The sequence below is a fragment of the Naegleria lovaniensis genome, assembly GCF_003324165.1.
Source record: "Naegleria lovaniensis strain ATCC 30569 chromosome Unknown tig003, whole genome shotgun sequence".
Lineage (NCBI taxonomy): Eukaryota > Heterolobosea > Eutetramitea > Acrasida > Naegleriidae > Naegleria > Naegleria lovaniensis.
Genome location: NW_025407825.1, coordinates 609,984 through 632,066, shown reverse-complemented (window position 1 = coordinate 632,066; position 22,083 = coordinate 609,984). Strand labels below are relative to the sequence as shown.

Here is a 22,083-nt window from a genome sequence, read left to right as displayed (position 1 = left end):
ATGGAACGATTCAACTCATCGTTTACTACATCATCTTCTCATCATCACCCTTTCCATCATTCACAACACTCAACGTTGAATACCATGCCACAACCATCTCTCACATCATCAACAGGACTCAATCACAGCTTTAACTCTTCCGGGATGACCGTCATTGTGAAGCCAAATCCATCTGCAACGATAGGTTCCAATCTTTCCCATAGAACTTCCTTGTTCAATAAGCAATATATTGTCGAGAGAAGTGCTGATCGTAGTTTGTTATTAGAATCCAGATCAAGCGTTGGTCCCAATTCTTTCATGATGGACGATGATGATAAAGAAAATATTTCCCAAACTTGTCATTTAAATGAACTCAATACATCAACGGCCATTGTAGATGCTCAAATTCCTCTTAAACAAAGCCTTACTACCACCTCCTCTAAACCCAATCATCCATTGAACAACATTACTACTACTAATACCACCTCGGAACACCATGAAATGAATAGATCCAACAACATGAACTCTCATGATCATCAGAACACGACGAGTTCTACCGCATTGAATCATGGTCCCACACTAGTTCTCAAACAATTTGCAAACAAAGTTTTCCTAGATTTTGGTAAGGTGAAAATGAATAGTGGTGTTGGTCGTGTATGCAATTTGTTGGTTGCAAATCCAACTTCTAAAGAACAAGAAATTGCAGTAGAAAAACTTCCTGTTCAATATGGATTTACGTTGAGAGAAGTGATTTATACAATTCCTCCATTGTGTAATGATTTTGTCATTCCTATTCAATGGACACCCACAAGTCTCGGAAAAGTGAATGGTCAATTAATCTTTTTATGGAATACTCGTTTTAGATTTTGTGTGAATTTAATTGGAGAAGCAATACCTGATGCTAAGAGTACAGCTGTATCTAGGAAACAACCACCTTTATCAACAAATTCTAGAATGATGAAGGGAACTCTAACGGCCACAACAAGATCTGAGCAAATCAAAAACAATACTTTTGGTGTGAATGATACTTTTAACATGTCTACATGCAATATTTCTGCCATTCTCCCTTCTCAAAACAGTCATGCTGTAGCAGATCACTCCATGCTCTCCACAGTTCCGATCGTACCAAACACCACAGTTCCCTCAACACCAGTCACAACGAGTTCAGCTGCAACTGCTCCTCTCATGCCAACTCAACGAAGAACACAACCATCAACCATTCAAAGAACATCAGTTTTGGAACGTACTGCTCGTACAGCAGCAGCACAACCACCATCCACCAATACCTTACCACCTCGAGTATCCACAAAGATTACCAAACCTGAAAAGATGAAACGAGAAAATCAATCCATGTTGAGTCATTCCAAGACACTGACAGCCGTAGCTGCTCAAAACAATACTTCTTCCCTCGCACGAGACAGCAATACGAGTAGTGTTGTGTCCACCACTCAAAAACGAATCATTCAAAGCACAGCTCGATCTGAAATTCAAAAGATTCTCGAAAGACAACGTGAATTGGAACGAGCACTCCCTGTCAGCATGCCTCAACTCGTTCACGAATTGAAGAATTTTGGAATTGGAATTCATCAAATTTCTCTTATTCAAGGATATAAGGATATTCGTGTGGCCATGTTACTTCAATGGGTTCATGCAGTTCTTGAAAAGTATGAAAATTTACCTTCAAAATATAAGGTGTGGAATTTTTCATCTCCATCTTTAAAAACAGAAGAAGAATTAGTTTTTGCGTTGATTAGCAATCAATATAGGTTGCCTTCTCCTCTTCCTCTCGCAGAAATTTTACCAAAAGATGATGAAGAGCGTGAATATCTTCATCATTATCAATATTCTGACAATGGTTGTTGGAGTGCATCCTTTTCACCCACAAAACTCAAAACAAAACCTGAAACTTCCAATAAGGAATACAATGAGCATGAGATGGTTTGTAAAATTGGTCATCTCTTTAATACATTGTATCAACAGAAGGAACAACTGGTTCGAACAAAGGCATTGGTGGTTATTCAAAATTGGATGCTTACCATCTATTGGAAACGAAGATTGCAATGGTTGAGAGAGAGCTCTTTGATTGTACAAGCTCGAGTGAAAGCTGTGTTAGAGCAGCGAAAACTTGATCGAATGAAAGAAGAACGAAAGCAGCGTATTCTTATGGAACTCACTGCTCGTTTACAAGGAATGGCAAGAGGATATCTTGCTCGAAAAGTTCACACAGAAGAGAAATCGAGAATTTGTGTTCAACAAGCTCTTATTCGATCCTTCTTGAATCAGAGAAGCAAATTTGAATGTACGCAGTCAGCACTGTCCATTCAAGCAGTGATGAGAATGTTTTTGACTCGAGAATTCCATCTTGATGACAAGTATGATTTGTTGATGTGCCAAGCAGTCATTAGAGCATTCTTGACAAGAAAGCAATTTTATATCGATTATGCCGAAGTTCTTGAATATAATAACATGTTAGAAATGGAAGCATTCGAGAAGTATATTAATGAATCGATTGAGGACTATGATGAAAATGTCACCTTGCATCAAGCCCTTGCAAAAGGTTCACTCTCTCGATTACAATTTAACAAGTCTCTACAAGCAATTACATTTATCCAATCTTGTGTGAGACAACACAAATCAAGAATTACATTCAAGAATATGAAGCAAGACATTATTTCCATTCAAGCGCTCGCAAGAAGAGTCCTTGAAAGAAGAAAGTATGCCCATGAAAAAGAACGAATCCATACTCAACAAGCACTTGTGAGAGGATTCTTGTCAAGAGAATGCAAACAAGTTGGAGAGAACCGAGTGGTCACCATGCAATCTCTGATTCGAAGAAGACAACATGAAATTATGCTCAACACATCAATGAAGCAAACCATAATCATGCAATCTCTTATTAGAAGATTCTTCAATGAATGTGATTGTCTGATTGATAGATATCGAGCATTCATATTCCAAGCCGCTTCTCAAGGAATTGTAGCAAGACGAAACAAGATGGAATCGATTCAGCATGTTACCACTCTTCAAGCTTTAATTAGAGGTCGTCTTTCCAGAAAGACTCGTGACACTAACATGGAATCTGTTTCCATGATTCAAAGATCGATGAGAGATTGTCTTTTCAGAAAGCATTATTCACAATTTGTTGAAAATATGAAAATGATTCAATCCAGTATGAGAAGTTATTCTGTACAACAACAAAAACACCAACGTATGAGTGCTATCATTACTATTCAATCAGTCATTCGAGGTTTCACACAACGAAAAACATGCTTTGAAAATACAACCTCCATCATTTCTCTTCAAAGCTCCATCAGAGGCAAAACAGAGCAACAAAAAGCAAAACTCGCCTTTGACAGCATTTTGTCACTCCAAGCAGGTCTCAGAGGCAAGGGTCGTCGAGAATCCATGTTAGACGATATGTATGATATTACTTTGAGCCAAGCTATTGTAAAGGGAGTCCTTTGTCGCTACTCATTCACATTTGAAGTTTTAGAAAGTGTGAAATGTCAATCACTCGTGAGAGGAGAGCTCGAAAGGAAATTATTAGAAAAGCAACGAGAGCGTGTCACTACTCTTCAATCCTTAGCAAGAGCTTATTTACAAAAAGAATCCATTGAAGACGACAAGTATGATGTTTCACTTTGTCAATCGATCATTCGAGGATTTTTACAAAGAAAGAAATTAGAACAAGAACGTCAATCTCTATTGAATTATCAAGCATTGGTGAGAAGTTACTTGTCCAATCGATTCTTCAATCATATTAAGAGTATTTCATCACAAATGCATTCTGCTGCCACTCGAATTCAAAAAGTATTTAGAGGTTTTATGGTGAGAAAATCTAACGCTGATCAAGTGAATATCATTCGACAACGCATTCAACACTTGGCAGAGAATACTGATGAAAGAAAGAAACTCAAGAATCGAACTCAAAAGGCATTGGAAGTGTTATTGAAATCAAATTCTGTGAATCAAGTGATGAGTGCTTGTGCAAGCTTGGCAACCACAACGAAATGGAGTGATAATTGCTGTGAAAGTTTGGTGACGAATGGTGCTGTTCCAATACTCTATACTTTTATTAAGATGTTGAACCGATCGAAGCCACATATGGATTTATTGATTCACATTTTGGACATTTTACTGCACTTGACTCGCATCAAGTATTTGAATTGTTTGGTTCACGAGAAGAATGAATATTTTGATATTTTGTTTGATCAAGCCCAAATTTACAGAGAAAAGGAAGAAATTTTCATGAGAGCAATCACTCTCATCAAGAAGGCAGATCCAAAACGATTGAAGAATGTCAAAGATACTCTCTTGAAACGATGTACAAGTGTCTCTCGTTTGATGGAACGAAAATATACCACCGAGAAGAAATCCATGAAGACGGCACAGAATCACCTCAACTCTTCAGCCCTCAATTCCAGCTCGCTCAATATTTCTCTCAACGACTCGAGTATGCTATCGAATCGAAAGCAAGCAGCATCTTCAAGCAACCACATGAACACATCGGGTGTTGGACGCTCGGTGGCCAGTAGTAGCTTGGTTCTTGCTTATGAGAATATTGCAGAACTTGTGGACGTTCTTAATAAATTAAAATAAATTTATTATTGTCTCAAAAAGCCTTGTTGGTGCTTGACATCAAATGCACGTTTGAGGAATTGTCTTGAATCGTTTCCTAATGGTAGGAATGCAGGATTTGAACGTGCAAAGAAGTTAATCTTTTCTTTCACTCTCTCGTGATCATCAAAGAACGCAACAATGGCTTCATCTGTGACATCTTTGGAACTTGTGAGCTTGACAAAGTGTTGTTGCAGCAAATAAACCTCATCCAACACATTGGTAATGGATTTACACTTGGCTGACACACCAAAATACTCATGTTGAGACATGTATGAAAGAAATTCATACACAAAGAGTCGAATAGGATCGAGAGATCTGAAGGCTATTTTTGCAAGACCTTCCAAGCAACAGGTTCTGATTTGTGGAGTATTGTACATTGTGTTTTGAATAAGTTTCAAAATAATTGATTTCATGGCAGCGTTGTGAATATCAAAAGTGTCAGGTTGCTCGTAAATAATCTTTGGATCAGTGATGTTAACAGTTCCAGAATCTTCAGTACTCTCTTTTTCATGCACACTAGGTTCGTCACAAATCTTGTTTGCATACTCTCCCAAGAATGTCAAAATAGAAAATGCAAGCTCAGAGGACTCCTTGGATCCAGTTAAACATTCGTCTAAAATTGTGAACACCATACTTAAGAATCTTGTGGTAAGCTCAATTTGTCTTTGATCTTTTTGTTTTGTTGGAATGAGTTGTTTGAAGAGGGCAATCAACAAGTCTACATCCACTCTCTCAGATAAATCTATACAAATGTATGAGCACAAGTTTGCAAATTCATCAAAAACAGATGGTCTGTTCTTTGAGAACTCTAAAAGTGTCATCAATAACTCGTGAATGTGGAAAGGCATCCAATTTACATTGCTTTTGATTTCCATTTTGAGTCTTCTTACAACTTGAGAAACCTTGTCCAATCTCCAGATACAAGCTTTAAATGCTTGGAATTTTACAAATGAGCAATCGTGAATCAGTACCGAGTCAATCTTTTTGTATAATTTTTGGAAAATAGCATTTGCTTGTTTCATCTCTGGTGTGTTTTGTGAAAGTGAAGAATATGGATCTGCGTCAAGTATTGCTCTAAATCTCTCATAACAACGCATTAAGTAGTATGTAGCTCGACAGGCAGCATGAATTTGAATTTGTGGTTTGCTCTTATTTAAACTGTTGCAAATTCTGGTCACTACAAATTCAAGAGTGAGAGACTTTTCTTGGTGAATGTCTTTTTCAAGGAAAAATTTAAAGTTTCTAAGAGAAACTTGCTTCACAGTCTCAAAGAATATTGTCAAATCTTCATCATGAAGTAAATGTTTGAGGGTGTCAATATACTTTTGTTCATATGGAGCGTCCTCTGATTCTTCTGCTTCTTCAGAGCTGAAAACCATTGGTTTGATAATACTAGAACAAATTCTTGCCAAATAAAATCTTGAGAAGACATCTTGAGCGTTCATGGTTGGGAAAAGTTCAACTTTTTTGTCATCTTTGAGCTCCTTCAATTTAGAATGAGTGATGGCCTTGGTAGGCTTTTTCTTGTCAGTGTTCACTTCAAATTGAGGAATTGAAGAGCTAAAGGCGAATAACGTTGGACCTGGAGAAATAGTTACCAGACCAGCAATGACAGTAGAAGCATCTCTTGAGCAATGTGGAGATTTGTTTTTAACACACACAATTACATTCTATAAAAATGTCAAATAAACTTAACATGGATAATAACAATAAACATACCTCTAGAATGCCTTTAGTGAGAACAGGATCCGAAATACTATTCTTCACAATTTGTAAAGCTGTTCTTAATAGGAAAAGCTTCTCTTCCTTATCAGTATCTTTGAAGAGCTTTGAAATCAAACCCTTCTTTGTAGAAAAACTGTTTTCTTTTCCTAGATCCTTCACAACCATTTGAATCATTTCATATAAGTCCTTCAAATGACCAGCAGCATCCTTTCGGGAGGGAAATGAACTTCTGCAAATTCTATCGATTGTACGAAGACAATACCCTCTGACACAATTATTCTCTGCAGATTTTGTAAATTCTGATTTTAAAGCAGAGAGTGTCTTTTCACGTAGATCTCGTGGTAAATTGATCTCGGAAAGCATGTAATGAACCAACGCCACAACTCTTCTGTCATCCACTCCGAGCACTAACAATAAGAAATACCATCAACGTAATTAGATGTAAAATTATAGAAGTGTGATCAGCATCATATGATTCAAGTATGTGTGTTATTGTTTTTGTACCATGTCATGACGATGGATGAAAATAAAAGGAAATGATAGAAGTTAGTACTCATCATCAAAAATTGTGGAAAAACGTACATGTCAAAAGTCTATTCACCAAAGTTGTCATGGTCGATGAAATTCTGTCAACATCGATTGCCAATGACACAGAAACATGATAGGGCAGTTTCTCATCTACCATGTTTTCCGTGGCAAAATATAATGTCAATTCATCCAATACTTTTGATATTTTAGATCCGTTCATCTTTTTAGGATCCTGACTTTCGGCCATATATCCATCAAGCTCCTTGATGATTTCAAGAACCTTTCTTTGGGCAAGTTTTGTTTGGATCATTGGAGAAATAACTTTGGCATTATCATTATCCAGCAAATGTTGTTGACTACCACTCGTTAATTCTACAAACTTTTTCAATTGAATAAAGCTTGTGTTTTCGGGTATTGTTGTGGGAGTGGTTGGAGTAAACACATCATTCTTGGTTGCCATTAAATGTTGTTGAGTATTGACTCCGGAGCTATGTTGATTGAACTCATCTGTGCTGTTCATACTTCTCATGGAGTTGTTGTTGGATGATGGAAAGGGCGGAGGGAATACATTGGATTGGGAGGGTGCCACATTAGGCGTGAGCATGTCATCATCATCAAAATCAAGAAGAGTATTTTGATTTTTGGGCATTTTTTTTAATGATCTTTCTTTCATTCGCGTATTGTGGACTCTCAGAAAACTAAAAGAAAAGTATTTCGTCGTCTTCTTCCAAAATGCCATTCATTGCTGAAGAACATGGCAACAATTGTGAAGAAACAGGAATGGATATTTTCAATATTGCAAGATCTCTCGTTGGAGATGACAGGCTGCCAATTTGTGTCGAATTAAAAACAGGTGAATTCCACCTTCGTTGCTTTTTTCGAGAACTGGTAGAGCCAACATCTGAAGGCAGAGAATGTTTAGGGCTAGGAGGAGATGGCAAATACTCTGAATATCGCATATGACTCGGTGTGGATGGCCTGTTGATTGGAGATGGTGCTTCTTCTTCCTTCACTGTCACTTTGGTAGCACAGATGTTAGGTACATCTTGTGGTCTGTGTACCGGTGTTTCTCGTGAAAGTAAGGAGTCGTTACTATGGCTGATGTCATTGGAAGCGTTTCTTTTAATCGAGCTCTTTCCCTGAAGATATTTCGTAATTTTGAGTTGAACATCTTTCCTTAAGGAAGTGGTGGAATGTTGCAAGAGCTCATGACTGGACGACAATCCCGATCCCTGGTCCACAAGACCTCTCAAATACTGATCAAGGATTCTTCTATGTTCCAAAAGCTGACCTTCTACCTTGGCTAATGACTCTCTTGGGAGGAGCATTGATGAAATGTTGCAACTACTGAAATGAAATCAAATCCACCTACCTTAATTTTGCATTTTCCTTCTCAAGTTTCATCTTGTCCATGGTAATTTCTCTACAAGCTCTTTCGAGACTTGCATTACGAACTGCAATTGCTGAATTATTTTCGGAATAGTTAATCGTCTTTTTTTTGTCTGTAGATGCTAGATTGATGGATCCAAAAGTTGATATTGATCAACGTACATGTTTCGATATTAGTTTGCAGCTCTGTAAGCTCCTTATTCTTCCTATCCAGTATTTCTTCATACTTTTTTAATTTAGAATTCAACAGGTCAATTTTCTTTGCCATCTTTTCTTCTGGAGTTTGTGATGAACACTCCGAAGCTTTGAGCAGAGGCATTATTTTCTTATTGTCTGAGACTTTAAAATTTGATTCAAAGTATATAATTTATTTCATATTATGAATTGGAGAGTTGAGTTGATTTAGAGAAAAAAGGAGGGTAGGAGTTTAAGGAATTGTCATCATTGTGATGATTAAAACACTATGGTTAGTGTGTTTAAAACTTTCTTTCTGTCTTTGACCATTCAACGTTCAACAACAAGTGGTTCAAGCTAAATCCATCAAATTGGTCAATGGCCTTTTCACAATCCTCAGGAGTGGTGTAGGTGATGAGAGCAAAACCTCTATTACGAGTTCTATCATTGTTAAATGGAAGATAAACTTTCACAATTCTTCCAATATCACCAAATAATAATCTTAAATCGCTTTCTGTGGCTCTTTGGTCCAAGTTGCCTACTCTGATGGTAGTATTGACATCACTACGTCCAGCAGTTCCAGCTCCGAGTTGTTTGTTCTTCAAGCTGGGAGGAATGTAAGCTCCACTGCTTGGAGCTTTGAGCTTGTCTTCATCTTCTTGTGGTTCATTCTCGGAGGCTTCTTCTTTGGTCTCTGTGGCCTCTTTTGCAAGTTGCATTTGAATTCTGTTGAGTAAAAGTTCTTGTTCATCCATCACGGTTTGTAGTGCTGTTGATTGCTTTTTGTTGTTGGTATATTCGAAATTAATTGGTTCTCCAACAGCGGTAACTTCTGGAAGGTTACCTGATTGAGCAGAACCAAATTTCTTCCACTTGCGTCTTTCTTCAACAAGTGGATTATGCTTCTTTTGAACTTTTACAGTTTTGATTTTTTTAACAATTCTCACTTTCTTTCCATCCTTCATCTTCTCTTCAATGATTGTTTTAATTCCGGTCTTTTTATCATCAATGATTTGAACAATGTTGCCTTCTTCTTCTTGGTCGGCCCATGATTTGCTTGCTGTTGATGATGTTGGTGTTGCGATGGTCATTTTTTTTTAAAACTCAAATTGTTGTATTTATTTTGAATGGAATAATTTATTGAAAGCATTCTGGAATGTATTGATGACGTTAATGCGAGACATGTTCATGGAGTGGTTGAAGTGTTTTTGTTCGATTCTTCCTTGTCAATGGATTTGTAGAGATCTGATGAAGCAAATTTTTGCATTAATTTGTAATCGGATTTCGAGACAGAGCCAATCACGTCGGAAGTGCATGCATTGGAAGCACATTTGCCACTGTTGACTCCTTGAGAGTTAATTTGTTGGATAGCTCGTGCTAAAAATCTGGGAGCACAACAACTCGTTCTAGACATTTTGTTATTTGTTATTGAATGGAAACTTTTCACATCCACTTTAAGATTTGTTGGTCGCAAAGAATTAAATATCGGCGAAACCTTGTAATATGTGTATTTACAAATTATTTTTGTACATGAGAGTAGTGTACATCGTGTAATAACATGATGAGAAATTATTTATCCTTCTTTGATTCTTGATCTTTCTCTTCGTCCTCATTCTTGTCGTCTTTAGCAGTTGATGAGCTTGTTGTCTCGTTCATGGATTCAGCTTTCCCTTGCTTGAATAAGTATCCTTTCCCCATGAAGAGCAAACTTCCACCTAGCATACCTATTCCACTACCAACAGCTGCCGTTGTTGTCACAGCACTAGTGTAATTGTTGTACACAAATAATAACCATTAGTGGTATTTAAATTGCAATAATAATTGCTGAAGGAAACAACACACATGTATGTACTACTTACCCAGCACCAAGCTTTGCACCAACGTAAGCACCAAGAGGTCCACCAATGATACCTCCAGCTAGCAGACCCAAGCTTATCATGGCAGCAGTTCCATAATAAAACTGTTGTTTTTCACTTGGAGCCGATGATGATTCATGAAGTAGTGTGTTTGAATTAATGTTATTATTGGTCACAGATTCAGTATTAGTGTTGGTAGTTGAAGGATTATTATTTGCATTGCTTATTGAATTTGAGTTATTTACAGAGGGAGATGTTGCAAACGTCGATTTCTTCGTTGAATCTTCCAATGTTTCAAACACTGAAACGATTTCAGTCAAATCATTTTTCAATTCATCCAACTTATCCGAGGTCATGTTTTCTTCGTCATTCATACCGTGTTGATTCAACAACTCTTGTTCGAATTCATCTTTTCTGAATATATAGTTCGACAGTTTTTTATAAACAGGTGCAAGGTAGCCACTCTTGGACGTTTCTGGCAAATTAGATTCAGGATATTTTGTTTCTAGCTCTTTGAGACGTTGGAAAAGAGCGTTCAACTCTTGCATTCGTTTCTTGTAACGTAATACATCGAGATTATGATATTCCGAAATGTGAGAGTTGTGTGCGTATAATAATTCATGTAAGTCTTTTGAGAGAGATAAAGCAAATTCTTTTTCATGTTTAATATCCTTTCGGATCAGAAGAGAGTCTTCGTTCGGTTTGCCAATAACGTCCAATAATTTCTTTATATTATTTAAACAATTTTCATACACTTCTAACAGTGACAAAAATTGTTCATATAATTGCTGCTCATCTAACTGATCAAATTCATCTAAATCGGACAAAGTATCTATTTGTTGTTGATCCTCGTGATGAGTTTCATGGTTGTTGTTGCTTATCATTTTTGTTTGAAGATTTTTCGAAAAATATAATTAAAACAAAGGGTTGTTTATTTTGGGACTTCGATCAATCCTGTTCTACTGTACGTTTTGGGAAGATTTGTGTACACATAATGCTAGTCCAGTAATTAAAGAGAAGCAAAAGTTTCTGGTTTCATATAGAATAAATTCAACGGATCTGGTTCTTGAAATGATTACAACACCATAAAATCGTTTGTTGAGTTCAGGGATTATCGCAATTTTCATAGCTCTTGCTTGTTCATTTGTCATTTCTAAGACTTTGATGGAGACAATGTCATTGAGTTTAACTCTTCTTGAAGCACGCTGGCTTGAAGAGCTCTTTTTCTTGGTTTCCGAATCTGACCAAGTGAGCTCTCTTGACTTTGGATCAACAAACGCAAATCGCTTGTGAACTTGTCCTTTAGGAGTGTTTTTAAAAACGTAACTTCCTCGAACAATCTTTTGAAGACATTCTTCTTCCATGGAAAGAAAAGGCAACCATGCTTGGCTCGTTTTGAGACATCTCATAATATTACCGCTAAGGTCGTAACGAAAAGCGAACCGTCTTAAGCCATTTTCTCCAATAATTTCGAATTGGTTGACAAAGAGATCCTCCAAATTCTTAAATTTGAATGGCTTAATCACCTTTGTATAAAGCTCTTGTGACTGATCGGGCATGGTTCTCATGCCAGATTCGACCTGAGGAACAGTCTTATGCGGTGGTATGTAGTTATCATTGTAGCCAATAATCTTTCTTTCAAATTGTTGTGTTGAAATAGGTGTGGAAAAAGAGCCGATACCCTCATTTTGATAAGTGTTATACATATGGTTTCCTAAAGCAAGATGAGCATTGTCCAGCTCTGAATGAAGGGTGTTAAAAACATCATGAATCATAAACGTGGGTGGTGCAGCGAACATCTTCCATCGCTTATCTTGAATTCTCCACCCTAAAACACCGCTGCTGGAAGGGGGATTTACAACACTCTGAAGGGAAGCGATCGAACCGATGGTGATCTCGCCTTTTCCTTGCTTATGCTCTCCACCATCTTCAGGTTGTTGATGTGATGGAACAGAGTCCTCCTTAATAAAGTGTGAGGGCGATAAACTTTCGTCTTTAAGATTGTGACGAGATTCATTCAAGCCTTTAACCTCTACTTCTGTTAATTGTTTTGAAGGAGACAAAGTATACGACTGGGAAACTTCTGTAGACAGGGCAAGTTGCGGTATGACAGGTTTTTTTGGGCTTTCCTTAACGAAGCTGTTATCCTTTGAGTTCAAGTTTGAAGTTGTCAGAAATTCGTTCATAATATCGACATCTGTGCCATTTGATGTAAAGTTAGCAGGATCGTCATTAAAAAACTCTAGCTCGCCAACATCAATGTTATGTACGACAGCTTCCAAAGACTCTTGGTTTTCTCGATTTTTTCTCCTTTCCTTGATCATTTCTACAATATCATCTGTCTCGTCTCTCTTACTTGATTCTGTTTCTTTTAACACCTCTTCTCTTTCTTTTCGTTTATTCAGGATTCGGTCGAGTTGTTCTTGAAGTTCATCCACATCCTCTTGTTTAATATCGTCCTCAGAGTTTGAGGAGGAAATATCAATCACTGGGTCTTGTATTACATGTTGGGTTTGTTCATTTCGATTTGATGATGAATCTATCAGAGAGATTGATCCATCCTGTGGAGAAATTTCCTGTATATCCATCGAAAATGCTTGTTGTTTAATGCTGTCAGTCTGTGATTTCTCCTTTTTGCTGATCATTAGTTCCTTTAAATTTAAGGACAATGGCCTTTGATTTTTGGATGAATTGATTTGAATCAAATGACTGGATGGACTTGATCCTCTTTCTCCAGTTTCCAAATTACTCTTTTCAACAGCGGCTGTTTGAGGTCCGATCGGGGAGAGAGCAGGAGAGGATAAACGAAACTTTTCTCGGAATGAAGGTTTTTGAGATGATACATTTGTTGGTGTTTGTACGACCTCCCCTGCCGTTTTAACAGCAGGACTGCTCTGTACAAAAGATGGGGAGGCTGGATTCATTATTATTGGTCAACGGATTGATAACAAGATATTAAGATAGGGTGTTTTAAAATTTACAAGAGGTCAGCCTCAATATTTTTTTATAGGTGAAAAAACCGTTACCAAGAAGATTGATCTTTTCATCATGTTTGCAAATATAAGGATGTTTCAATAGTACTCCACCAATACAAATCAAATGGAAGAACGTGAAGTCATACAGGACCTATCATGAATTGAACCTCTTGCCGCCAAAAACCGTTTGACAAATTTTCTTAAAAAAAATATTTCCAAGCAGAATGAACGAAGCATATTTTGTTGGCCGTAAAGAATTACTCTCATGGTTGAATGATAGTTTTGGTTTTGGATTAGAGAGAATTGAACAAACATGCACCGGAGCATGTGCATGCCAAGTTTTTGATTGTTTATATCCTGGAGTTGTGCCTCTCGGAAAGGTTAATTTTGAAGCAAGATTTGATTATGAATATATCAAGAATTACAAGATTTTGCAAGGAGTATTTACTAAATTGAACATTCCAAAAGTAATAGAAGTGAACAAACTGATCAAGGGAAAATATCAAGACAATTTAGAATTCTTACAATGGCTTAAACGGTTTTACGACGTTCATCATCAAGAAGGTTCCGAATATGATGCTGTGGCAAAACGAAACGCTGCCATTAAGGAGTACAGAATTTTAAACTCAAAAGGAGGCTCATCAACGTTAAATACGGCTTCTTCCCTCGCCTTGTCGACGACATCATTGTCTTCAACAAATAGCAGTCAGCTCAATAGTACCATAACTTCGTCAATGGGTGCTCCTTCCCAACGAAAACCAAACCTCAATACATCCATGACATCTACTGTTTCTTCAAAGCAAAACGTGAAGAACATCAACACAACAAGAGGTGGAAAGGCTCAACAAGAGAAAAAACAAATTACCAAGCCTTATGCTTCACTGCAGTTGCGTATTGAAAATTTGGAAAGAGAACGAGACTTCTACTTTCAAAAGCTACGAGATATTGAATTGTACACACAAGCTATTGAAGACAATCCATCTGCCACGCAGGAACAATTATCATTCATGAGGGATATTCAGAAAATTTTATATGCCACAGATGAAGATTTTGTTTCGGTAGACGACGATGAAAACATGAGTGACTCTAATAAGGAAAATGTTGCCCTAGAACAATAAAAGAGCAACTTTGATAACTAGATCAGAACGCATTTGAAGTTTTTGCATTTGCAATTTTATAGCATCGGCACACCTGGGATTGAAATATTTCTAGGAGTTTTGCCATCGTTTGCCATGACAGGTAAAAGCAAATCAGGAGCAGAGGGTATGCTCGTTCCAGTTTTGACATTGTAAAACATTTGACCTTTCGCTAATTCCTCTTGCAAAATTCTCATCTTCTTCTCTTCCCATCTTTTCTTGGCTTCTTCTTGATGTTTCAGCATTCGAGTCATGGTTGAGACTTTTGTCAACGTAAGTTTTGGCGTTTCTTTAGGCGGCTTTGGCACTGAAGGAGCTTGTGGTTTGTATGTTTTTTCTTTCTTCTGTACACTGTAGGATGGATTTTCCTGTAAGTCGTTCGTTTTTATCTTTGCCTTATATCTCATTTGTTTCATTGCATTATACAGTTTCATCATGAGAGCCACCATGGACCGAATTAAACGACTTGGATTTCTCTTTGTCTTGGTTTCGTCATCAGCCTCTTCAATCAGAAAATTTAATTGCTCTCTGACTGCTTCTCGGTAGGAAACACCTCCATTCTTTCTCTTAGGAGATATTGGGCTACCCGATGGAGATTCAGTTTGTGATTCTGCACCATTCTTCTTTTTAGATTTAAGCTCCTTATCTATTTTCTTGTTCAAGCCAATCCAATCATTCATAAACTCTTCTTCTGAATATTTGGCATTGTTTGGACCTTTCTGGTTTGTAAAATAATTTAAAAATGTTAAAAACTTTCTCAGTCGTTTGTGTGAAAAGTATACATAGTCAATTAGCTTATCGGCCTCCACTAAAATGATATTAATAATGTATTTCAGTTCGTCCACATCATTAACTTCCTCAATTTCACGCAAAATTTCGCTTGTTGGCTTGAACTCTTCAGTATATCCTTTGTAAAGAGAGATGGAAGACACGTCAAAATGATCACCGTCTTCGTCCTTCATTCCTGTCGTCTCTTCACCTCCATCGGCACCATTGGTAGAATCACCTTTTGTGAATTTTGATTTTGCGAGCCTGAGTCGTTTGAGCTCTGTATTCAACTTTAATATTTCAGACTCAGCCTTTTCTTTTTCTATGAGCCATTTCCTTCTCTCATTGTCCATGTTTCTTTGCTCGAGTAATTCATGTCTTCTATCTGTTTCAGAGGTTGGTTTTCTACCAGCTTGTAATCTTTTCGGGTTCTCATCGAAGTGAGATTGTTTTTCTTGATTTGCTTTGGTTATAACATTGAATTCGTTGAGCGTCTTTCCTAATTCCTTATTTTCTAATTCTTCAGAGTTAACACCCTTTTCAACAAGCATGTTTCTCAGTTTTCTAATTTCTTCTGTCATCTTTTGAATAATATCGTTAGACATGTTAATTTGTTGATTCTGATCCTCTATTTTAACAAAATGCTGCTCTTCCATGTCCATCAATTTCTGTAACTCGTATGCATCAAAATCTTGATTTTTCATCCTGTCGTTCTCCAATCTTTTCACGGTTTTAAATAGAGTTTCTGCTGTCAAGTAAAGTCGTAACTCTGTTGGAGTGAATTTTTCCAAATCAATGGTAGTTGGGAAAAAACCTAACTCAGACTTGTCTACCTCGTAGTTGTAAAAATTGTCCATAATCCATACTGGACTGATATCTGTTCGTTTGTGTTCAGGATCGTGAAATTCCTCATCAGACATGTTTTCAATGTCGTCAAAAGCCAACGAGGACGTTTCTGACTCGTCGTCTGAAAGTTTTTCTAAAGAGTGTTTAGTGTTCTTTTTTGGTTTGCCCCTAGGTTCGTCTTCCTCCGATTCGCTCTCATATTCCTCTTTCTTTTTCTTGGGTTTCTTAATTGAAGATGAGTTTTGTTCAACCTCTGAATAGGAGGAAGGCTTTGTGATATTAGTAGGAATGTTAGATAAATCATATCCATCCAAGTATGTATCTTCTGGAAGAGTCATTCCCATATTCTTTTCAAACTCTTCCAGATCAAATTCTCCATCACTTTTCCCAGTGAGAATGTACTTTAAATCAATAAGCTTGCAAACATCTGGAGATTTTAGCCGGCTTATAATCGCTTTCAATAAATTTTGTTGTTCATAAAATCTGTCCTTAAGCCTGTCATGAAAATCCGCATGTCGTTTATCCCTCTCCACTAAATTCTCTATCAGCTTTTCTTTGTCATGGACTCTCGATTTCAAAGTATTCACCGAGGAACTGGCATCATCTAGCTCTGAAATAGAAGCGCCAATATCAGTCTCTATTTTCTTAAACTTTGCTGTTATCTTTTTCAAAAATTGTTTTCGTTTCTCCTCATCTTTAAATGTTTCAGCATTACAGTCTAATAGACTAAACCTCATATTTTTGTATTCCTCAAAGATTGTTTTAAGCCTGTCTAAAGTTGTGACAATACTCTCTTGTACATCTACCAGTGGTTCTAAAACGCTCTCGTTCTTTACATCTAGCATACCCTCAATTTCCATCACCTCTTCCTTATCTTCTGTCAGATTTTCTGCCTCTTCGTCGTACGATTTTATCCAAGCCATGACGCCTTTCAGTATATTCGCTCTGTTATTCTGACGTTGGTCTAAATCTTTCGTTATATCAGCAATCCTATCTCTGCTTTGATTAATAACTCCTAGCCGATCCACTTGCTCCTTGAACACTAAATCTGAAATCTCATCAACGCTCAAAAATTCAACTTCATTGTTAAGATTTTGTGCTCCTTCATAGTCTTGCAATAACTTGTCAATTCTTCCAAGTCCTTGCATCATTCTTTCAGCTTTAAGTTGTCTGGTTTTAAGTAAATCGTTAATTCTTCTCTTTTTCAATTTTTTAAGCTGGCCGGGTAGCATTCCAGGGGCTAAATGAGCTAACTCCTCATTAACTCTCTTTTCCAACCTGTCAAATTCAGATTTTGTAATCTTATCGGCCATGGGAATGTCAATATCCGTCTGATCCAATATTTCTTGCAACATGTGTGATTTTGGTTGATATTTTGTTGCGTATCTAGAGGCATCATTGACAACTAAAATTTTAACAGAGGTTTTGTCGTCAAAATCTGTAACACTTCCATTCATATTTGACTTTTGTTTGTTGTGATGGAAATGTAATCGAGGAGTCTCAATAAAGTCTTGCTCAAAATCGTCGTCAAACGATCCAAAGCCCCGTTCTCGGGCAGAAGTGGGAGAAATCGTTCCCTTTTGTCGTCTGTGGATATTGTTTCGTAAAATAGGTAATCCTTTCTTGTCATCATAAAAACTGGAGTTACCGGTTCTAAATGAGCTTTCAGTTACGTCATCTTTAAACGAGTGTTCAATTTCTCCAATTATGGACCTATTTTTCATATTTTCAAACTGTTTCCGAATAATAGGTGAAGTATTTTCCTTATACTTGTTTAATTGCTCTCTGAGAACTGCGGGTGAAGGGGATATCGACCGTTCCTCGTTTGCTCTGCCATGATGACTCTTTTTATGCAACATGTATGGAGACAGCCTTCCAGACAAATGATCCGAAGATTGTGGTCGTTGTTTTGGAAAATGAGCTACAGCAGCTGGAGTCCGCACTGAAAGGCCTTTTTGATAGTGTTGAGGCTTGGTTGGATAGTGCTCAGGGAGCATGATACGATCCCTATCCAGCAGCAAGTTTGATCCTGTGTTTGTTGTATTGTTGTTGCCATGATGATGATGATTCAGAAATCCCGACGATGCTTTTTGATGATTGTTTGATGCTGTAGATGTACTCGAAACGAGTGTGGGCGGCAAAGACCTAGCCGTTTGACTCATATTTTTCTATTTCCTTGGCCTTATTTTCTCTGTCAGAGGGTCGAATGAACAGTTTGTCCCAAAACGTGTCATGACAACCTCCATAACGTCCTATGATACCTTTCAATTCATACCGGCCATCTGTCTGTTTATAAATTTAAAACTTCAATGCTGCCTCCATTCCAATAGTGGAGAGCTTAATTGCAATAATGGAAATGAGAGATGTTGGTTGCATTTTCGAAAGCTGTAGTTCTCCGATCTAAAATTTTGGCGGCGAAAGTTCCCTCAAGACAAAATATTAAATTATTTGGGAATTTTAAAGAACTCCTCAACCATGCAAGTGTATTTTGAGTTGAATTAAATACAATGAGTTGAACCTAGTATGGTCGGTGATTGCCATGACAATGTAAAGAGCCCTTATTTAACGTTTCCTTCTTGAAACAGTTGGGGAATTACATGCTTCCTCAATATAACTCTCTAAAATGTCTTGTTGTCGTATGTTGGAGATGAGTTTAAACGCTCCGCCCAGAGGAGGAGAAGTAGCGTCCTTATGGTTGCTACTGTTGTTGTTGCTTGAAGGAGTGTTAGTATTGTTAAGCTTTGCCAATAGTTTGTGATCAATTCGAGGTGAGAATTTCAAAATTTCCGAATTGGATGGAGTGGATGGAGAGGCCTTAGAGCTTTGGAAAATGAGAGGAGACATTCGTGGACTGGCAGATGACGACGTTGTTGCAGTGACAGAAATGCTGGTTGTTGGCGTGGCATTCGAAACGGTGGCACTCCTTCCTTTTGTTGGACTTCCAGGTGTCAAATCTAACTCACTTGATGTGAACGATTTTTCAAAAAGACTGGTAGATCGACGGTGAAGTCTAGGAGGTATTTCCTCTTCTTGCTGCTGTTGAGAAGTATTCTCTATTGTTTCCTCTTCCATTTCTCGTTTCATATCAGAAAGAACGTCATCAAAGTCTTTTGGATAGTTACCACTGATACGAAATTGCTTGTCATCAATTCCAATATGAACATCGTGATGGAAATTTGCTGGATTTGGGGCCTTAATCACAAGGTCGCGCTTATCACGAGGTAGTTTAGGAACTCCTTTTGAAGTTGGAGTGTTAGTATTCGAAGTAGAGCCCGCTCCATTATTGGTTGAAGTATTTTCTCCATAGCCAACCAGTCCTTTAAGGTGACTAATGATGGTCGGTCGCGATATGGATCTCTTTCTGTGTGGAGTTTCTACTTCATCTGAATTATTTACATTCTTATTTACATTGGGTTTGAGATGAGTATTATTATTATCTGTTGGAGAGGACATGTCCTGAAGTTCTGGAGGTGAAGAATGACCACCATGATCGCCCTGTGATTGTGGTCTGATATGATCAAATTCACTACCATCATCCCCACCTACGGTAACTCTGAATTGATTGGAAATGAGCGAGGGTTGGATGGCTGAAGGTAATGAAGAATACATATTTCCATCGCGTGGTGTGATTGGAGTTTTTTTCTTTGGTGTTTGAGTCTTTTCTTCTTTTGTGAACTCTTTGTGTTTAGGTTTTTTTGGTTTCAAGTCAATATTATCTGGTAACTTTTCTCCTAATAATGTATAGGCATTGTGAAGGAGAATTCTTAATTCGTCAGAATCGTAACTGGTTGCTCTGAATTTTTGAATTCTATGCAAAATATCTGATACTTGCTTGAAATTGTCTAGACTCTGAAGTGATTTGTATTGCTCCAGTCTTTCCTTCAATTTTGTGACAATATGTTCACACACTTGCTTCATTTGAGAGAATCGAATCATGTAAGGTTGATTCAAAATTTCCTCAGCAGAAGGCCGATCTTTGTGATGTTTGTTCAGCATTTTTACAATTAGCTCTATCATTGGAATTTCTTGTGGATATCGATTGACCATGTCATTCACAAGAGCGCCTTCTTGCCTAAGTGTGACAATACGTTCTACTTGTTTGCTCTTGAGCGTCATGAGCTCATACATGACACACCCAAGGGACCAAATATCTGTCTCCGACCCGTACTCATCATTATTTACAATTTCAGGAGACCAATAATTCATGGTACCCACTTGGGAAAATAACCCATGAGATTTGGGAATGTTTTTAGCCAATCCAAAATCTCCCAATACTATCTTACACGTGTGCTCTGAGCATTCCTCAAGAAATATATTTTCAGGTTTCAAATCTCTGTGAATAATTTTTCTCTTGTGCATGAAACTTAAACAATCAGCCATTTGTAAAATAAAATCATAGATCCACTAATAAATGTGAAACCGTGGAGCCGAAAATAGTTCTTAATTGCACTCATTCGAAATGTAAAAACATACATGTATCGAAATTTTCAAATCCTTCTTTTCATATTCCTCGATAAATTGTCTCAAATCTCCTTTTTCGTAATATTTCATTGTGAACATGGCACCAGGTTGTAAACTGGTGAGCATTTCATAATAATCATAAACTTTCATGACGCTCTCATGTTCCAACGATTTCATTAATTTATACTCTCCATAGACATTTGGCATTACATTTCCAGAAGGTGAAACAATTTTCAGAGCCATTCGTTCTCCTGTTGGAGATCCATTAATTTCCTCTCTACACAAATAGACACATCCAAAACAACCTCTTCCAAGTATGCTCTCAATATGAAATGATCTCTTTGTGTGTGTCTTCAATAACGTCTCGCTCACAGTTTTTGGTTTGATGAATGGTTTTGGAGGATTTGATGGTGTAGCCACAAGCTGTGATGAATCCACAATGAGAATTCTATTATCATAAATGTCTAGGAAAGCCTTGAGTGGATGATCGGTAGGAGAACAACTCGTGTCATTTGAAGGAATGTTTTTCGTTACATCATTACTTGCTGTATTTGTTAGTTCATGAGAAGATGATGCATCATGAGTATCACTCTCTTGTTGAACAAATGTCTTGTCTTTACTCCCACGGTAATGAATGGAAGGTCTTTTTTGTGGTGTTGCTTGTTGAGTGCTAGCATTGTTTGTCGCAAAAGCAAGTTGTTCACCACCACCACCACTGATTGGAGTGTTGGCTGTAGAGGAGGGTGTGCTCGTCGTGGAGGAAGCCAACAGCAATTGTTGTTGTTGTTCGAGAGTGATTTGACTCTTTAATGGAGGAGAGGGATTCTTCTCAAAAGCTAATCGATGAGGATTGGTGTTGTTCATTGTTGTAGTAGTGCAATGCGGAGTAGTTGTACAACCAGATGAGCTCATCCTCGTTGAATCCGTTACTAATGATTGAATAGAATCAAGTGAAGGTGTGATAGACTCATCACTTGCTGTGGTGGTGGTTGTTGTTGAAGAAGGAGGAGAAGAGGTTTTTACTGGGAGAGGAGGAAGAGGTTGTCGCGGAGAGATTTTAGGTACTATTATAATACCACCACTATTGCTATTACTCGTAGTAGAAGAAAGAGAACAGTCATAATTGTTGTTGTTGCTGCTGCTGATTGTAGTAATGGTGTTATTGTTGTTATTGGAAGAATTGATCGTGGTTGGTAATGGAGGTAATGTTTTAATGGATGAAGAAGTCATATTCCGCGATGATGAGAGAGCTGTAGTACTATTGCTGGGTGGCTCATTGAAAGTCATCATGATGAAAATTCACTCGAGTTTGATGAATTCCTTGATGATGTAATAATTTAATAATTCAAGAAATATGATACAAAGTATGATAGTGATGGTTAATGATGCAAATATTGTTGTACAATTGGATCCGTAACGGTCAAATAACAATTTGAGATTCAGTATGTTGTTGAGCTTTATCACATTGAGCCAATGAGTTTTATTTTCTCATATTTTTGTGTTTGGTTCGTATGACAGTTGAAGGATGCTTTGTTAAATTGGACTTGAAGAGAAATTGGAAAGACTAAGGAATTGTTTTTCTGGTCAAGTCACCGATTAAATTGGAGACGGTATACAAGCGTTTTG

The 22,083-nt window shown here is 37.5% G+C and overlaps 9 protein-coding genes across 9 annotated transcripts; 2 read left to right on the top strand and 7 right to left on the bottom strand.

Moving 5' to 3' along the window:
- Window positions 1–4,578, top strand: C9374_009737 (uncharacterized protein; the record flags this gene model as incomplete). The annotated part of the gene is made up of 1 exon (XM_044699957.1): window positions 1–4,578. The coding sequence occupies one exon, from the start codon at window positions 1–3 to the stop codon at window positions 4,576–4,578; it is 4,578 nt and encodes a 1,525-aa protein (XP_044555054.1).
- Window positions 4,579–4,583: 5 nt separating this feature from the next.
- C9374_009736 (uncharacterized protein) lies at window positions 4,584–7,501 on the bottom strand (the record flags this gene model as incomplete). Its single annotated transcript, XM_044699956.1, has 3 exons — window positions 4,584–6,269; window positions 6,319–6,731; window positions 6,907–7,501. 3 exons carry the CDS (start codon window positions 7,499–7,501, stop codon window positions 4,584–4,586), a joined length of 2,694 nt encoding a protein of 897 aa, XP_044555053.1.
- Window positions 7,502–7,550: 49 nt separating this feature from the next.
- On the bottom strand, window positions 7,551–8,560 carry C9374_009735 (uncharacterized protein; the record flags this gene model as incomplete). Its single annotated transcript, XM_044699955.1, has 3 exons — window positions 7,551–8,166; window positions 8,225–8,354; window positions 8,404–8,560. The coding sequence occupies 3 exons, from the start codon at window positions 8,558–8,560 to the stop codon at window positions 7,551–7,553; spliced, it is 903 nt and encodes a 300-aa protein (XP_044555052.1).
- A 157-nt stretch (window positions 8,561–8,717) lies between these two features.
- C9374_009734 (uncharacterized protein) lies at window positions 8,718–9,506 on the bottom strand (the record flags this gene model as incomplete). Its single annotated transcript, XM_044699954.1, has 1 exon — window positions 8,718–9,506. The coding sequence occupies one exon, from the start codon at window positions 9,504–9,506 to the stop codon at window positions 8,718–8,720; it is 789 nt and encodes a 262-aa protein (XP_044555051.1).
- Window positions 9,507–9,984: 478 nt separating this feature from the next.
- C9374_009733 (uncharacterized protein) lies at window positions 9,985–11,155 on the bottom strand (the record flags this gene model as incomplete). Its single annotated transcript, XM_044699953.1, has 2 exons — window positions 9,985–10,177; window positions 10,275–11,155. 2 exons carry the CDS (start codon window positions 11,153–11,155, stop codon window positions 9,985–9,987), a joined length of 1,074 nt encoding a protein of 357 aa, XP_044555050.1.
- Window positions 11,156–11,230: 75 nt separating this feature from the next.
- C9374_009732 (uncharacterized protein) lies at window positions 11,231–13,195 on the bottom strand (the record flags this gene model as incomplete). Its single annotated transcript, XM_044699952.1, has 1 exon — window positions 11,231–13,195. The coding sequence occupies one exon, from the start codon at window positions 13,193–13,195 to the stop codon at window positions 11,231–11,233; it is 1,965 nt and encodes a 654-aa protein (XP_044555049.1).
- Window positions 13,196–13,470: 275 nt separating this feature from the next.
- On the top strand, window positions 13,471–14,364 carry C9374_009731 (uncharacterized protein; the record flags this gene model as incomplete). Its single annotated transcript, XM_044699951.1, has 1 exon — window positions 13,471–14,364. The coding sequence occupies one exon, from the start codon at window positions 13,471–13,473 to the stop codon at window positions 14,362–14,364; it is 894 nt and encodes a 297-aa protein (XP_044555048.1).
- A 56-nt stretch (window positions 14,365–14,420) lies between these two features.
- On the bottom strand, window positions 14,421–18,158 carry C9374_009730 (uncharacterized protein; the record flags this gene model as incomplete). Its single annotated transcript, XM_044699950.1, has 1 exon — window positions 14,421–18,158. One exon carries the CDS (start codon window positions 18,156–18,158, stop codon window positions 14,421–14,423), a length of 3,738 nt encoding a protein of 1,245 aa, XP_044555047.1.
- Window positions 18,159–18,558: 400 nt separating this feature from the next.
- Window positions 18,559–21,687, bottom strand: C9374_009729 (uncharacterized protein; the record flags this gene model as incomplete). Its single annotated transcript, XM_044699948.1, has 2 exons — window positions 18,559–20,400; window positions 20,470–21,687. 2 exons carry the CDS (start codon window positions 21,685–21,687, stop codon window positions 18,559–18,561), a joined length of 3,060 nt encoding a protein of 1,019 aa, XP_044555046.1.
- Window positions 21,688–22,083: the final 396 nt, after the last annotated feature.